General features: G+C 47.7%; 2 protein-coding genes across 7 annotated transcripts in view; one reads left to right on the top strand and one right to left on the bottom strand.

The window, feature by feature from the left end:
- Positions 1–1,682, top strand: part of AKIP1 (A-kinase interacting protein 1) — a 57,707-nt gene extending 56,025 nt beyond the window's left edge. For all 4 annotated transcript variants that reach the window (XM_063944061.1, XM_063944059.1, XM_063944058.1 and 1 more), the window contains exon 5: positions 866–1,682. In XM_063944061.1, the coding sequence (XP_063800131.1) occupies positions 866–1,054 (189 nt within the window). In that variant the 3' untranslated portion in view covers positions 1,055–1,682. The remainder of the gene's footprint in view (positions 1–865) is intronic.
- C11H11orf16 (chromosome 11 C11orf16 homolog) overlaps positions 1,676–17,905 on the bottom strand; it is a 39,329-nt gene continuing 23,099 nt past the window's right edge. For all 3 annotated transcript variants that reach the window (XM_063944055.1, XM_063944057.1, XM_063944056.1), the window contains 2 exons: positions 4,403–4,652; positions 1,676–3,309 (listed from right to left, as the gene is read on the bottom strand). In XM_063944055.1, the coding sequence (XP_063800125.1) occupies positions 3,193–3,309; positions 4,403–4,652 (367 nt within the window). In that variant the 3' untranslated portion in view covers positions 1,676–3,192. The remainder of the gene's footprint in view (positions 3,310–4,402; positions 4,653–17,905) is intronic.

Here is a 17,905-nt window from a genome sequence, read left to right on the forward strand (position 1 = left end):
TAGCAGCCGTGCAAACGCTATGCCGCCTCCCACTGGGAGTGTATTTTAGCTTAGCAGAAGTGCGAATGAAAGGATCGCAGAGCGGCTACTAAGTTTTTTTTGTGCAGTTTCAGAGTAGCTCAAAACCTACACAGCGCTTGCGATGACTTCAGACTGTTTAGTTCCTGTTTTGATGTCACAAACACGCCCTGCGTTCGCCCAGCCACGCCTGCGTTTTTCCTGGCATGCCTGCGTTTTTTCGAACACTCCCTGAAATCGGTCAGTTGACACCCAGAAACACCCACTTCATGTCAATCACTCTGCGGCCAGCAGTGCGACTGAAAAGCTTCGCTAGACCTTGTGTGAAACTACATAGTTCGTTGTAATAGTACGGCGCGCGTGCGGATTGCGCCGCATGCGTATGTGCAGAAGTGCCATTTTTTTGCCTCATCGCTGCACAGCGAACGAATGCAGCTAGCGATCAACTCTGAATGACCACCAATGTACTTAGACAGGTAACTGACAAGCCAGTGTTACTACGTAACCCTTTTCCTTCTCCTTAATATGGGAAATGGCAGATTCTCTGTATTTTAGGTGTGAAAATGAAATGAAGACCTGGCTGGTTTCTAAAGGTGTAATACATATTCCACCCTTGGCCACGTTGTGTCTGTTTGCAATGGGTGCATGAATGTGTCGTCTTATGCAAACCCACACAAGTAGCGTTGTACCCTTGTACAGACCCAGGCTTGTACAGTATATACATTATAAGATAGTGTGGAGGCTGCTCTGTTGGTAATTGAGCTGTATGCCATATTTCCATGTCAGAGCGACAGCGTAGAGGATATCCTGGCACTGGATGAGCTGATGTTGTTTCCTTTACATTTAGTGGGATCCCCGTGTCTGCACAATGCAGAGCTCAGTGGCCGCTTCCCCACAGTACGGCCCCTGCGATGTCTACATTGAGGTGGCTCCAGGAACGTACAGTATCTCTGGAGGTTCCAGTAATGGGCAGAAGCAGACTCATGTGGTGAACATCACTCCCGGACAGAGCGTGGATTTAACGTTCAATGGATAGGCCATTTCTTCAACCGAATTGGTGACGAGTCGTATGTGACATCACTACCTGTTACCGGGGTGTCTTATATCCAGTGCACCTTACTTTGGGACTCTGTGCACTAGAATATGTAATAGGCTCAATAGTTATAGAATGATTATTTTGTTTGTAGCCAAATCTTGGGTGCAACCTGTTCACATACTGTGATTAAACCTGTCAGGGCCCCACATCGGTCTTGTATTATACGCAATTATCATGTATTTAACCCATTTTCTACCTATGCAATAGACAGTAATGTTTGTATGATTATTTCTTAAATGCACTTTATGTTCATATCCTTCCTGTATTCTCGAGATAATGTTGCCAGTGTATTCTATATTACGGAGTACAGAGCATTTATAATCTTCCGGGGGCTCTTTTGCTGGGACGTGGTGAGTGTCTGGGTTGCAGGATGTGTTGGGGAACTATTATGGTGCACAGAAAAAGTAATACAGTGTAATAAGTACTTCTAGGCCCGAGTGATGAGTACTCAGACTGTAATATATGCTGCAGGGCAGCAGAGATCACGCTGGTATCACAGGCCTTTCCCAGGTGCTGTCTTCTAAATGTTGTTCTTTTCAATTATTTATAATAAAGATGTTATATTTTATTTCAATGAGCTGTTTATTTTCTCGTACCTTAGTATAATCATTTATTGTTGCAGCAACAGACCGTGTCCTCCTTTCTCAATAATGGGCTGAGCAGGGAGATTTATTTCTTGTTTATACAGTAGAGGGCGCTGAATACACCTGCAGCTACTATTAATAGTTATTTATATAGCGCACACATATTCCATAGCAGATCGCATCAGCAAGTGCACTTTATAATCTATATTTCCTACCACACGAACACACAGACACACTAGGGTTAATTTAACTTACCCGTATGTTTTGGTGGAAACCCAGGGAAAACGTAATAACTCCACACACAGCTGTGGTGGGAATTAAGCCGAAGACCTAAGTGCTGTAAAGCAGTAATGCTGACCATAACTCCAACCATGCTGGCCATATTTTTGCACGGAATGTGCAAAGTGCAAGGTGATAACGCACCAGCCAGTCAGCTCCTAATATTTTTCAAATCCGTAATGACTGGCTAGTGCATTATCCCCTTGCACTTATCACTGCTTTATCACTTCTTTATCCCTTCTCCAGGTGTAATACATCTGCCCCAGCGTGAGAAATGCATCACGTGACAGCAGCTGCTCCGACAGTCACCATCAGATAGCAACCACGGCTATAGCCGCGTGAAACAATGGACCACCAAGGGCCTTTGACGTCTGGTGAGTGTGGCCCTGGACACTTGGCGACAGAGCGGCCTGGAGAACATGGCACCCTGCCCCCGGCTCAGCCCACCAATGTGTGCAATTCTGTAATGCTGTCCCACCCTTTGCTGAGTTACATACTGCCACCATGTAGTGACATCATGTAGTACATGCTCAGTAATGGAGATCACTGATCCCTATTAATGTTTCTATCACCATGGGGCATCGGCAAGATCACAGCAAATCTCCCAACCTGGCTTTGCCTTTTAAGTGACTGACATTTTGAAAGTTCTTTACCCCCTGGTTCCATAGTTTATACCACATGGAAACTGGTCGTATGTTTAAATGTTTTCTTATGGCCATAGTAATATTACCATGTGCTCTGGGGTGGTTTGTACCTACTAAGTGCCGTTTTTGCTATAATTTCCCAACATACAGATCGTAGTAACTTTTGTTTTCTATAAGGGTGCCATGCATGCCCTGTACCACAGACAGAATCATACTGTTACACCAGCACCACCTGCAGGCTCCACAGGGAACTGCACAGACACTGTTTACTGATTAATACATTGTGAAAATAAATAATTTTATACATAAAGCAATTTAAGATTTTTTTTCTTATGTATGTAAACAAGCCTTAAACTCATTTAATATATTCATGTTATAATCACGGACTCTCAGAAAATGATATTGTATAATGTCAGCCCAGGTATGATTTTTTCCCCCATCCACAAAGCATCTCCACCCCAGTGTATTACGCCTCCATGTATAGTCTCTGCCATCAGTTTCTCCATATAGAATCTCCACCCTGGGGTGAATATAACGCCTCCTTGTATAATCTCCGTCGTTGGTGAGGGTGTTACGCCTCCATATATGACACTCTAGGGTTGCTGCGCTGCATTTCCTGCAGTTCGGCCTGGAAGACTTTCTCTGCCACCTCTTTGTAGTGGTTCTGTACCCTCCTCCTCTGCGCAGCCTGTGACCAAAGGAGAAACCAATTACTGGAACCGGGCTCACCGTAATCCGCTCAGCATCTGCATTTATTCTTTAGTCTGGAGGCACAGTAACCGCTCCCAGGGCCTAATGCAGGCCTATTAGGTGCCATTAAATAGTTGTTATAATAAATCATTCAGAAAATATCCTGCGTAAAAACAATAACCTATGAGCTTTATAGAGATTGTGCAAGCATGAGACAAAGTGTAGAGAGGGCCCTTGTCCTGTGAGCTGACAGTCTAGATTTAAAGGGTGATGCTGAGCTAATAGGAGCTAGTGGGCAAGTGGACATGGGTCTTTAGCTGTTAAAGCATCAGAAGGAGTAGAACCAACTATCGGTACCAGGGGGTAGGATACGTTATAGAGAAGTTGTAGGTTTGACAGAGTTGTAGAAAGTCTTGTCAGGCGGGGAGAGAGGTCCATGTGTGAGGAGTGGCAGGAGTCTTGATGAGAGAGTGAGAGGTGGTTATCAGAGATTCAGATCTAAGAGGAGAGCAGGAGAGCATCTTGCAATGAGGTCAGAGATAAATGATGTTGGTAAGGACTATGAGTTGAGAAGATTCGATTGGGTTCTGGATATTATTAGGAGTTAGCGTACTGATTTGCAGAGTGGTGCAGTGGCTGCAGAGAAGCAGGAGAAGGGGAGGCTTGCCGCAGCATAATGACTGATTGCAGTGGAGATAGACGGGCAAGGAGAAGACCAGATAGCAGGATGTTGCAGTAGTAGTAGGCAGAGCTGGAAATAAAGTTAGAATGGAAAAGAGGTTCAGTAGCATCCTGAGTGAGAAAGAGACTTATTCTGGCAATGTGCTGATGAGGCGAGCGACATGACATCACGAGGCACTGGATGTGTGGAATAAAGCTGAGGGCAGGGGTCAAGGATAAAGCCGACCCACAGGAGCATGGAAAATAATTCCCCAGCTCCATCTTATCCGTTTCTCTTTTGAGTCTGAAATAAGTTTCCTTCAGTCAATCTCTAGCCCCCAGAGGTGGCCCCCAAATTTCAGAGTTCTAAAAAATGACTTTTCCATGGAACAAGACCTTCCCCAGCTCCCCACCCTTCCGGGTGCACCCACCATATGATTCATCTCTCTCTGCTCATTGGCTGCACACTTCTGATATTCCTTCTGGTCGATCTTCTCGCGGACCTTCCTCAGGTGATCCATCCTGCGCTGTTCTCTCTTCTTGTCCTCGGCGGCCATGGTCTGGTGGTGTTCACTGCGCTCCTCTTGTACAGCGAGCTTGGCCTTCATCACATCAATGTTCCTCATTTCCTGCTCCCTGAGCTTCATCTCCTCGTTCTGCAAACGATGCAGAGTCTTCTTTCTGGGGACACACAAGTCTCAGTGTTATACTCTGGAGGCACTTCCAGTGTTATTTGGACATTACAATTCCCCATATCTATCACATTCACTGTAATGTCCCTTCTAGAGATAATCTGGAGAAAACAATCATATCATTTACAGGAAGATAGTAATAATTATAATGAACAAGAGACTGCGAAAGTTACACAGTGTTTGCTCCAGTTCTTATCTCTTTGTCTCTCTTGCTCTTCCTTCTTTTCTCTCTCTTTTCCTTCTCTTTCTATCCCTCCCTTTCTCTCTCTGTCTCTCTTTCTCCCCCAGGCTGTCACTGTACCTTTGAGCCTCTTGGCTGTCACTACACCCTCTGAGCCTTGTTGGAAATATGCATGTACAGGCTTGAGGATGTACACAACAGTGGATGCTTTACAACTAGAACAGCCCATTACTTAACCAGCCGTACTCGCTGATATACACTCTGGTCATTTAGTGGAGCTTGAGATGAGCAGGGTGTCATACAGCTCTCTAGCTAGTGAGTGTATGCATCTTGGGGGTAGCAGTGCAGGACTCTCTGGAAACGTTTGTAACAGCTTATAATGGCAGGTCTCACCCGAGCACTGTGGTGCTTTTACATATACGCGATGGGACACGCATGTGCAGTACTTAGACCGGCAGCCATCTTGGTACAGGGAATGAAGCCACCCTGGGGGAATAACATGCAGTCTGTGCAGTATAACACTCCACTTTCAACCAGCCTCCCACCTGTCACTGTACCTGTGTGTCTCTCGGCTGTCACTGTACCTGTGTGTCTCCCGGCTGTCACTGTACCTGTGTGTCTCCCGGCTGTCACTGTACCTGTGTCTCCCGGCTGTCACTGTACCTGTGAGCCTACTGGCTGTCACTGTACCTGTGTCTCCCGGCTGTCACTGTACCTGTGAGTCTCCCGGCTGTCACTGTACCTGTGAGTCTCCCGGCTGTCACTGTACCTGTGAGTCTCCCGGCTGTCACTGTACCTGTGAGCCTACTGGCTGTCACTGTACCTGTGAGTCTCCCGGCTGTCACTGTACCTGTGAGCCTACTGGCTGTCACTGTACCTGTGTCTCCCGGCTGTCACTGTACCTATGTCTCCCGGCTGTCACTGTACCTGTGAGCCTCCTGGCTGTCACTGTACCTGTGAGTATCCCTGCCTGTCACTGTACCTGTGAGTCTCCCAGCTGTCACTGTACCTGTGAGTCTCCCGGCTGTCACTGTACCTGTGAGTATCCCGGCTGTCACTGTACCTGTGAGTCTCCCGGCTGTCACTGTACCTGTGAGCCTACTGGCTGTCACTGTACCTGTGTCTCCCGGCTGTCACTGTACCTGTGTCTCCCGGCTGTCACTGTACCTGTGAGCCTCCTGGCTGTCACTGTACCTGTGAGTATCCCTGCCTGTCACTGTACCTATGTCTCCCGGCTGTCACTGTACATGTGAGTCTCCCGGCTGTCATTATACCTGTGAGCCTCCCGGCTGTCACTGTACCTGTGAGTCTCCCGTCTGTCCCTGTACATGTGAGTCTCCCGGCTTTCACTGTACCTGTGAGTCTCCCGGCTGTCACTGTACCTGTGAGCCTACTGGCTGTCACTGTACCTGTGTCTCCCGGCTGTCACTGTACCTGTGAGTCTCCCGGCTGTCACTGTACCTGTGAGTCTCCCGGCTGTCACTGTACCTGTGAGTCTCCCGGCTGTCACTGTACCTGTGAGCCTACTGGCTGTCACTGTACCTGTGAGTCTCCCGGCTGTCACTGTACCTGTGAGCCTACTGGCTGTCACTGTACCTGTGTCTCCCGGCTGTCACTGTACCTGTGTCTCCCGGCTGTCACTGTACCTGTGAGCCTCCTGGCTGTCACTGTACCTGTGAGTATCCCTGCCTGTCACTGTACCTGTGAGTCTCCCGGCTGTCACTGTACCTGTGAGTCTCCCGGCTGTCACTGTACCTGTGAGTCTCCCGGCTGTCACTGTACCTGTGAGTCTCCCGGCTGTCACTGTACCTGTGAGTATCCCGGCTGTCACTGTGCCTGTGAGTCTCCCGGCTGTCACTGTACCTGTGAGTCTCCCGGCTGTCACTGTACCTGTGAGTCTCCAGGCTGTCACTGTACCTGTGAGTATCCCGGCTGTCACTGTACCTGTGAGTATCCCGGCTGTCACTGTACCTATGAGTCTCCCGGCTGTCACTGTACCTATGTCTCCCGGCTGTCACTGTACCTGTGTCTCCCGGCTGTCACTGTACCTGTGTCTCCCGGCTGTCACTATACCTGTGAGCCTCCCGGCTGTCACTGTACCTGTGAGCCTCCCGGCTGTCACTGTACCTGTGAGTCTCCCGTCTGTCACTGTACATGTGAGTCTCCCGGCTGTCACTGTACCTGTGAGCCTACTGGCTGTCACTGTACCTGTGTCTCCCGGCTGTCACTGTACCTGTGTCTCCCGGCTGTCACTGTACCTGTGAGCCTACTGGCTGTCACTGTACCTGTGAGTCTCCCGTCTGTCACTGTACCTGTGAGTCTCCCGGCTTTCACTGTACCTGTGAGTCTCCCGGCTGTCACTGTACCTGTGAGCCTACTGGCTGTCACTGTACCTGTGTCTCCCGGCTGTCACTGTACCTGTGAGTCTCCCGGCTGTCACTGTACCTGTGAGTCTCCCGGCTGTCACTGTACCTGTGAGTCTCCCGGCTGTCACTGTACCTGTGAGTCTCCCGACTGTCACTGTACCTGTGAGTCTCCCGGCTGTCACTGTACCTGTGAGCCTACTGGCTGTCACTGCACCTGTGAGTCTCCCGGCTGTCACTGTACCTGTGAGTCTCCCGGCTGTCACTGTGCCTGTGAGTCTCCCGGCTGTCACTGTGCCTGTGAGTCTCCCGGCTGTCACTGTACCTGTGAGTCTCCAGGCTGTCACTGTACCTGTGAGTATCCCGGCTGTCACTGTACCTGTGAGTATCCCGGCTGTCACTGTACCTATGAGTCTCCCGGCTGTCACTGTACCTATGTCTCCCGGCTGTCACTGTACCTGTGTCTCCCGGCTGTCACTATACCTGTGAGCCTCCCGGCTGTCACTGTACCTGTGAGCCTCCCGGCTGTCACTGTACCTGTGAGTCTCCTGTCTGTCACTGTACATGTGAGTCTCCCGGCTGTCACTGTACCTGTGAGCCTACTGGCTGTCACTGTGCCTGTGTCTCCCGGCTGTCACTGTACCTGTGTCTCCCGGCTGTCACTGTACCTGTGAGCCTCCCGGCTGTCACTGTACCTGTGAGTCTCCCGGCTGTCACTGTACCTGTGAGTCTCCCGGCTTTCACTGTACCTGTGAGTCTCCCGGCTGTCACTGTACCTGTGAGCCTACTGGCTGTCACTGTACCTGTGTCTCCCGGCTGTCACTGTACCTGTGTCTCCCGGCTGTCACTGTACCTGTGAGTCTCCCGGCTGTCACTGTACCTGTGAGTCTCCCGGCTGTCACTGTACCTGTGAGTCTCCCGGCTGTCACTGTACCTGTGAGTCTCCCGGCTGTCACTGTACCTGTGAGTCTCCCGGCTGTCACTGTACCTGTGAGTCTCCCGGCTGTCACTGTACCTGTGAGCCTACTGGCTGTCACTGTACCTGTGAGTCTCCCGGCTGTCACTGTACCTGTGAGCCTACTGGCTGTCACTGTACCTGTGTCTCCCGGCTGTCACTGTACCTGTGTCTCCCGGCTGTCACTGTACCTGTGTCTCCCGGCTGTCACTGTACCTGTGAGCCTCCTGGCTGTCACTGTACCTGTGAGTATCCCTGCCTGTCACTGTACCTGTGAGTCTCCCGGATGTCACTGTACCTGTGAGTCTCCCGGCTGTCACTGTACCTGTGAGTCTCCCGGCTGTCACTGTGCCTATGAGTCTCCCGGCTGTCACTGTACCTGTGAGTCTCCCGGCTGTCACTGTACCTGTGAGTCTCCAGGCTGTCACTGTACCTGTGAGTATCCCGGCTGTCACTGTACCTGTGAGTATCCCGGCTGTCACTGTACCTATGAGTCTCCCGGCTGTCACTGTACCTATGTCTCCCGGCTGTCACTGTACCTGTGAGTCTCCCGGATGTCACTGTACCTGTGAGTCTCCCGGCTGTCACTGTACCTGTGAGTCTCCCGGCTGTCACTGTACCTGTGAGTTTCCCGGCTGTCACTGTACCTGTGAGTATCCCGGCTGTCACTGTACCTGTGAGTATCCCGGCTGTCACTGTGCCTATGAGTCTCCCGGCTGTCACTGTACCTGTGAGTCTCCCGGCTGTCACTGTACCTGTGAGTCTCCCGGCTGTCACTGTACCTGTGAGTCTCCAGGCTGTCACTGTACCTGTGAGTATCCCGGCTGTCACTGTACCTGTGAGTATCCCGGCTGTCACTGTACCTATGAGTCTCCCGGCTGTCACTGTACCTATGTCTCCCGGCTGTCACTTGATAAAGCTGAATATTTATCGTGTATATAACCCTTTATGAGGTCTAAGAACACTGTACGCTATCTACGTAAGAAGTACCGTAAGGGTACGCAAGTTGCGTATCGATCGCTTAGCCGTGATCGAGACACTCAGGCGTCACGTTCACTCACGGCCAAGTGATCGCAGGCAGGCAGACTATTGGCTGTTGACTTATCGTAATGATTCGCTATAGCGTAGCGGCGCTCGGGACCACGAGGAGATCACCAGCGATGCAGACGCTCACAACGTTAAACCTTTATATCTATACCTTTAGTAATGAAATACACAGCAAACCTTAATGTAGAGACAAAGGCCCTCATTCCGAGTTGTTCGCTCGGTATTTTTCATCGCAACGCAGTGAAAATCCGCTTAGTACGCATGCGCAATGTTCGCACTGCGACTGCGCCAAGTAACTTTACTATGATGAAAGTATTTTTACTCACGGCTTTTTCTTCGCTCCGGCGATCGTAATGTGATTGACAGGAAATGGGTGTTACTGGGCGGAAACATGGCGTTTCAGGGGCGTGTGGCTGAAAACGCTACCGTTTCCGGAAAAAACGCAGGAGTGGCCGGGGAAACGGTGGGAGTGCCTGGGCGAACGCTGGGTGTGTTTGTGACGTCAACCAGGAACGACAAGCACTGAAATGATCGCACAGGCAGAGTAAGTCTGGAGCTACACTGAAACTGCTAAGTAGTTAGTAATCGCAATATTGCGAATACATCGGTCGCAATTTTAAGAAGCTAAGATTCACTCCCAGTAGGCGGCGGCTTAGCGTGTGTAACTCTGCTAAATTCGCCTTGCGACCGATCAACTCGGAATGAGGGCCAAAGTGTAAGTGCAACCTTGTGTAACCTGATTAACTACAAAGCTGCTTGAGCGTCACCGATGCTCAGGGAATACTTAACACTATAAAGAATACACAGATACCTGGGCTTAGGGTCCGAAACCTATTATATGTATTATGACTATTATACTTGCAAAAAGAATCACAGTACAAAGCATACACTACAATATAACATAAACCAACTAACCAGATAACTACACAGGGAAATACAATACAATACAATTAAGTCTAATCAAGGAAAAATACGAGAGAAAGAGAAGAGAGGGAGAGAGAGAAATGGCTCACAGTAAGACAATATGATTACGGAGAGAACTTACGCACAAGGGGAACGATCGCATGCGCCTCGATATCCAGCTCCCGATTATCAGCAATGAGAACCGTTGAAGAGAGTGAAGTTGGATATGGTCGGCCTGCTATTTATGCCCCACACACAATACAATTCAATGGTCCCTACAATCTCATTGTTCATTGGACACAGGAATTCGGCTTCGCATTATAACAAAAGGTCATAGGTTGATTCATACAGGTGGGCTGTGACTATTTCCAACTGCTCAGGTGGGAGGGAAACTGGGTTTCCCGCCGCATGGGTAATAAAGTGCAAATAAAGTAAATATTCATAAACTTCTTATGTCCATAACTATTCGCACGAGCGATTGATCTGCTTCAAACCAACACCGGAATATTTCTAATTAAATATTCTTCCGATGGATACTAAACACCACTGTATTACTCCTATCTGACCCTTCGTATCAAACAAAGAGGGATTCCTCTGTTCATAAACATTCTATATTAACCAAACTTTCAGAATCTATCAAAGGGACCATGATCTATAAAATACATTATTTGTGAAAATGTGTAACGATTGAGTCGCACGCTACGACTACACAAACTTTACCGTAAATACGCATACCGTGCACCAGCGGGTGCACGCAACAGCGGGTATGCGCCTTCACGGGAGAGCGCACGCATGCGCAGCGCGGACCAGTGTGAGGTGCAAATATGGCAGTGTGTATAGAGATATTTTTCTGACTTTGACAGTCCACCCTTTGGCAGTCAATAATAACTGCCACCTTCTAAAACATTTCAAAAGGAGAAAAATATATGTCAGGGGTTAATTCATTTCCATGGTTGGGTGAGGGAGGAGAGAGGAGTAGGTGTGAAGAGGGTATGACCTAGTGTGATAGCAGAAGCATGTGTGTATGAGTCCATGTTTGGGGGGTCATGTATCATCGTGCCGTACGTGTTGTAAATCAAGCTTCGAGGTATTGCGAAGTATACATTTGAATTCCTTCTTATCCCGTGGTACGGGTCTGTGGATGGGCTGTCAAACTTTACCGAGCTCTTTTCGGATTTTGAACAAAATGGGGAGCACATTTTAGTTGATGATACATGAATGGGGGAATATGTGATTGCTGATATCTGTTCCCTATACTATGTGTGTCATTACCTGAGGGTTGTAGAAATGAAGAAAAGACATAATTACGGTAAATGCGGTGGTATTCTATGTCAGGTTAATGTACATCTGTCGGTTGAAGTTTTGTTCGGTATCAGTTGAAAGTCGTCTTCTTTGCGCTGTTTTGCTCATTAGGCGTGAGCAATAAGCTTTGTCAATGCCATTAGATTTACAAAAAATGTTGGGCTAGCGTAATTTTAAGAATTCTAGGGAAACTGGGGATCCATGGCAAAGTTCATCAAATGTCCATATCTCAAGTGGTCAAAACTCCTTCTTTGGTCCATCCGTTGTCTGTATAGCGTCTCATCAACTTCCTCGTCCAAGGGGGTCTTGTTATCTTGGAGAAAAACCAGAAAAACAGGTGAAAGAAACGGACCGTAGAAATCGCATTTTCATCACATCATTGTTTCTATCGTTGGGTCGTAAATCAAATCCAGGTTAATTACAGTTTCCTCACTCCTCAAACTCATCACTCTGGTACTTTGTTTGCACCTCATTAAAGCCTGCCCGCATCTAAATATCAATCCAATCGATATAACGACACCTAAGATACATAGTAGAAACTTCCCAACATCCATTATGACTCCTTGAGCCCAGTCTCCCAAACCGGAGAACCAATTTCGCGGGTTCAACCATGACACCCAACCAGTCAGCTCATTACCTACAGCAGCAAGAGTGAGATTGTGTTTTCGGCGAAATTCCCACTTTAATTGGAGAATATCGTCCATCTTTTGGTCTATGACCTCTACCGGATCCTCGGTGCTATTTGTGATATACGTGCAACACTTCACGCCGTACTGTGTTGCCAATGTAACACAATATCCGCCTGTCACTGCTGTGAGGTAATTAAGAACCATTCTATGCTGTACCAGTTCTGTTTTATAAGCCTGAAGTTCTCTTCCAGTGTATCTAAACGTGTCATCATACATTTCAGTGATATTATCTAACAAATTGGCGAGTGCGGAAATGTATCTATAATTCATCACTCCTCGAGCGGTGCGAGTGAAATCTAACGCCACCAGAACCTGAATCCCGGTGGATTCATGGATCAGATCAGAGGCCGGATGCTCTAACCTTTCTGACAGTTGTCTTTTAACGAGGTGCTCATAATGAGTGTGAGTATAAGGAGCTTGGGCACCACGGTGTATGTCTTTCATTTTGTCATGTGTTACAGTCATTACTTCAGGCAATACTTTTCCAATATAACACAATCCTTCCGAGTTTGGGGCAAGCCACTTGTACGCCTTTCTCCCGCATATGAAATATGCATCATCGGGGAGAACATATGGGACGGAGAAAGACATTACCATATTACACACCTTCCAGGTGAAATCTCCTAGCCCTAATTCTTCCATCTGCTTAATGCACGTATCAGGTTGTACGATATGTGCACAGTATCCTGGTGATACTTCTCCAACTCTAGTAATCCTATTTCCTAGGGTGTATCTATACCGGAAAGATTTTCCTCTACTGGCTATGTGGCGTACAAGCTCTGTGTCTGTAGGCATTCTATCTGCTCTATGTGAAAAGGTCATGGTGTGGTTACTCCATGATACTTCCCAATTTCCCGGCTTTCTGGGATTGGAGATGTTAAAACATAATAGGGACCTATCCACGTGGTATTGGTGGAGCTTCAAACTAGGAGGGCTGGAGATATTAAACCTCCGGTCCACCGGTCTCCCACCATTTAACTCAAGTACCTCCCCTATCGTTAAAGGAAATGGTACTAGCCCTGATTTGCTATGACCCTGAGGTACTTGAGAGCATACCCAACAATCTGTTTTGTTTAACACGTTACCCACTAAGGAGTGATAGTCACTCAATGGATGCCAGTCCATATGGATATTAAAACTGGATTGGCATTTCTTAATGCACCCATCTTCAATGACATTGTTACAGAGCCTACAGATACAATTTTCTTCAGCTAACAATCCGTCACAATTTCTTCTATGATCAATGCTATCGGATCGTTTTCTGATACTCGCCTTTGCTTGTTGGTTAGGTTGATCTTGGAAAACTACGCCACCATCTTTATCATCAGAACTCATTCCAGAACCTCTATCGACCTCCATGGTACTCTCGCCGGAACAGACTGCTCTGGTCAACATCATGGTCAACAGGAAAATCCGGATCACAGTCTCTTGGGGCAAGTCCATCTTTGAGGAGGAGACGAAGAAGAATGAGAAGGAGGAAAAATACATTTGAGGGATAGGGGATGGGAAGTGGAGAAAAACAATAAAAGGGAGTGGGGAGTCGACAACAGCTCTCGGTCTTCAAGGCTCAGGTGCCGCCTCAGTCCTCCTGGAACAGACACTCCAGTGATACAACCTCTACCGTCTGTTCCTTATCACGGGACTTCTCTGGATCAGCAACCTTCTTGCAGTGGGATGAATGGACCCAAGTCTCTCTCTCAGCAACCTTCAATGCTGTAGTGCTAGTCAATAAGACCTGGTATGGTCCTTCCCATCTGTCAATAAGGCAACCTGAGCGTAGAAAATTTCGTATCATTACATAATCCCCAGGTTCAATGTCATGACAACTACTATCAGGTAGATCAGGAATCACCAACTTTAGATTATCATTTTGATTCCTTAACTGTTTACTCATGTTAATCAAGTACTTTACAGTTACTTCATTGTTACATTTCAAATCATCCTGAGGGTTAATCATGACATGCGGTTGTCGACCAAATAAGATTTCAAAGGGGGACAGATTAAGAGGGGACCTGGGAGTGGTTCTGATACTGTACAATACAATGGGTAAAGCTTCTGGCCATGTCAATCCTGTCTCTGCCATCACTTTACTCAATTTATTTTTAATAGTGCTGTTCACTCTTTCGACCTTCGCACTCGCCTGTGGACGGTACGGAGTGTGCAGCTTGCTATCAATTCCCATCAACTTACACATTCCTTGAAAGACATCACCTGTAAAATGGGTACCCCTATCACTTTCGATTATTCTAGGGATACCATATCTACATACAAATTCCTGCACAATTTTCTTAGCTGTAAACATAGCGGTATTTGTAGCTGCAGGAAATGCTTCGACCCAATTCGAGAAAACATCTATACAGACAAGTACATATTTCAAATTCCGACAAGGGGGTAATTGAATGAAGTCAATTTGTATTACCTGGAAAGGGCCGCCGGCAGGTGGGATATGGGATGGTTCTGTAGGTATTGCCTTTCCAATATTCTTTCTCAGACAGGTAAGGCATGACATTGCTCTTTTACTCGCATGAGAGGAGAATCCTGGGGCGCACCAATATGCTCTTACCAATTTACACATTCCCTCCTTGCCTAGATGAGTCAGCCCGTGAGCTGCTTCAGCCAGACATGGAAGATATGCTCTGGGGGCCACTGGTTTACCATGTCCATCCGTCCAGAGTCCTGAGGACTCTTGGCCACATCCCTTTGCCTTCCAGACTGCCTTTTCCTGTGTGGAACACAAATTTTGCATTTTACACAACTTCTGTGTGTTGATGGTATTGAATACCATCAGTTGTGTGGTGTCTGTCTGTATGGGGGTAGCAGCTGCTAACTTAGCAGCTTCGTCTGCTCGGCTGTTACCAAGTGATACCGGGTCTTGGCTATATGTATGTGCTTTACATTTGATAACAGCCACTCTGTCGGGTTCCTGTATCGCTGTTAGAAGCCTTTTTATGTGAGCTGCATGCGCTACCGGTGTACCAGCTGCCGTCATGAAATTTCTGAGGCGCCATAGGGCTTCGAAATCATGGACTACCCCGAATGCGTATCTAGAATCGGTGTAGATATTGGCTGACTTACCCTTAGCCAATTCACATGCTCTGGTTAGGGCGACCAGTTCAGCAACCTGGGCTGAGTGAGGTGGGCCTAGCGGTTCCGCTTCTATGGTGTCTTGGTCATCTACGACTGCGTATCCAGTACACAAGTCTCCCGAGTCTGACTGTCTGTGACAACTACCGTCCGTGTAGAACGTGAGTTCTGCATCTTCCAGTGGGTTGTCACTGATGTCAGGCCTTGCGGTAAAATTTTGGGTCAAATATTCCATACAATCATGTGTATCTTCCTTTGTATTAAATCCTCCTTCCCCAGCACTCTCACCTTCCACCCTTTGTGCCTGACCAGGCACACCTGGGAGATATGTTGCAGGATTTAATGCACTGCATCTCCTTATGGTGATGTTTACGGGGGCCATTAGTGCTAATTCCCATCTTGTAAACCTCGCTGATGAGACGTGTCTGGTTTGGGCAGAATTCAATAAGGCTGATACCGCATGTGGCGTATGGATTGTGAGGTTGTGGCCTAGCACGACATCTTCGCTTTTTGTCACTAGCAATGCTATTGCAGCCACGCTTCGCAAGCAAGTGGGGAGGGATCGCGCTACCGTATCTAGCTGAGCGCTGTAGTATGCAACTGGCCTGCTGGCATCACCGTGTTTTTGGGTTAGTACGCCTGCCGCGCAACCAGCACTTTCTGTTCCGTATAGTTCAAAGGGTTTCCCATAGTCTGGCATACCTAGTGCTGGTGCCTGCGTTAGGCACTGTTTGAGTCTCTCAAATGCTGTTTCGGACTCGTCTGTATGCGAAATCCTATCAGGTTTGTTTGAGGAGACCATTTCCTGCAAAGGTAACGCTAAAATGGAAAACCCTGGGATCCAATTACGGCAATACCCACACATTCCTAAAAACGTTCTGATCTGTTGCTGGGTTTGTGGCAGGGTCATGTCTCTAATTGCTTGGATTCTATCAGCGGTCAGGTGTCTCAGTCCTTGTGTTAGACAGTGTCCCAAATATTTTACCTTAGTTTGGCATAATTGCAACTTGTCTTTGGACACCTTGTGTCCGGTGTCTGAAAGATGAAACAGGAGCTGTTTCGTATCCTTCAGAGATGCTTCCAGTGAATCTGAACACAGTAATAAATCGTCCACATACTGTATCAATACTGATCCACTGTCTGGTTGGAAAGACTGTAAACAATCATGCAAAGCCTGAGAAAATATACTTGGACTATCTATGAAACCTTGGGGTAATCGAGTCCACGTGTATTGGACTCCTCTGTATGTGAATGCAAACAAATATTGGCTGTCAGGGTGCAGAGGTACCGAGAAGAAAGCGGAGCAGAGGTCAATAACAGTGAAAAATTTGGCAGTGGGAGGGATTTGCATTAGGATGACAGCTGGATTTGGCACTACGGGGAACTGACTCTCAACTATTTTGTTAATCCCCCTTAGATCCTGCACTAGCCTGTAACCCCTCCCCCCACTCTTTTTAACAGGGAAGATGGGACTATTGGCAGTGCTGGACGTTCTTACCAGAATGCCCTGTTGTAGCAAGCGCTCTATTACTGGGTAAACTCCTAATTCCACCTCTGGCTTCAGAGGATACTGTGGGATTTTTGGAGCTATCCTACCATCTTTTACTTGTACAACTACTGGAGCTACGTTTGCCATTAATCCAGTGTCCTGTCCGTCTTTTGTCCAAAGTGACTCTGGTATCTGAGATGTCATCTCTTCTACTTGGGATGGATTCCTATTTGTCATAATGGTATGTGACATTAATTTTGATGGGGAGTCTAACATGTCTCGCACTTCCTGAGCGTGATTCTCAGGTATGTCCAAGAATACACCTTCAGGAGTACAATAAATGACGCACCCCATTTTACACAGTAAGTCTCTTCCCAGGAGATTGGTTGGTGCCGATGCAGCCAGCAAAAAGGAATGCTTGGTATGCAAAGGCCCTATTGTAATCTCGGCTGGTTTGCTAACAGGGTAGTGCTGGACTACTCCTGTTACTCCCATGGCTGGAATTGTCCTACCAGTTGTTCTCATGCCCACTGTCGAATTTATCCCTGACTTGGCCGCCCCTGTGTCTACAAGAAAGTTTAAAGTTTTACCAGCTACATTGATTGCGACCTCGGGTTCACTTTCAAGGTTGGCAATCAATTTCACTGGCTGCAGATTACAGGTATGGCCACACCCCTATTGGGTATGGTGACCTCCCTGAATCCCGCTGGCAGCAACTATTTGTGAGGGAGATAGTTGGGAACTACCAGAGGCATGCCAATCTCTGTGTGGGGGATATCTTTTTGTTTCCCCTGTATGTGGCTCATAACTCCGTTTCTGCGGACCTTGCTCCCAATGTCGTGTGTCGTGTCGTTGTCTAGGGGGTTGGTATGATCTTTGCGAATTTTTCGCTCTACAGTCTCGTGCATAGTGTCCCTGTCTTTGACAAGAATAACATGTTATCATAGTTGACTTACCCACAGGGTTGGATGGTACATACGCAGGCTGCTTTGTGGTCAGGGCCTGTATACTTACTGATATTAGCTTATCACTCTGCGACTCCCTGTGTCTGGTGATGTTTCGGTCATGATCAATAGCAGCCTCTCTCAAAGTGGACACTGACAGACCTCGCCAACATGGTTGCGTGGTCTGTACCCTTGCCTTTAATGTTTCCTTCAAACCATCCATTAGTACAGATACTGCTACTTCTCGATGGTTTGGATTTGTCCTAATGTCCTCTATACCAGTGT

The sequence above is a fragment of the Pseudophryne corroboree genome, chromosome 11, assembly GCF_028390025.1.
Source record: "Pseudophryne corroboree isolate aPseCor3 chromosome 11, aPseCor3.hap2, whole genome shotgun sequence".
Classification (NCBI taxonomy): Eukaryota; Metazoa; Chordata; class Amphibia; order Anura; family Myobatrachidae; genus Pseudophryne; species Pseudophryne corroboree.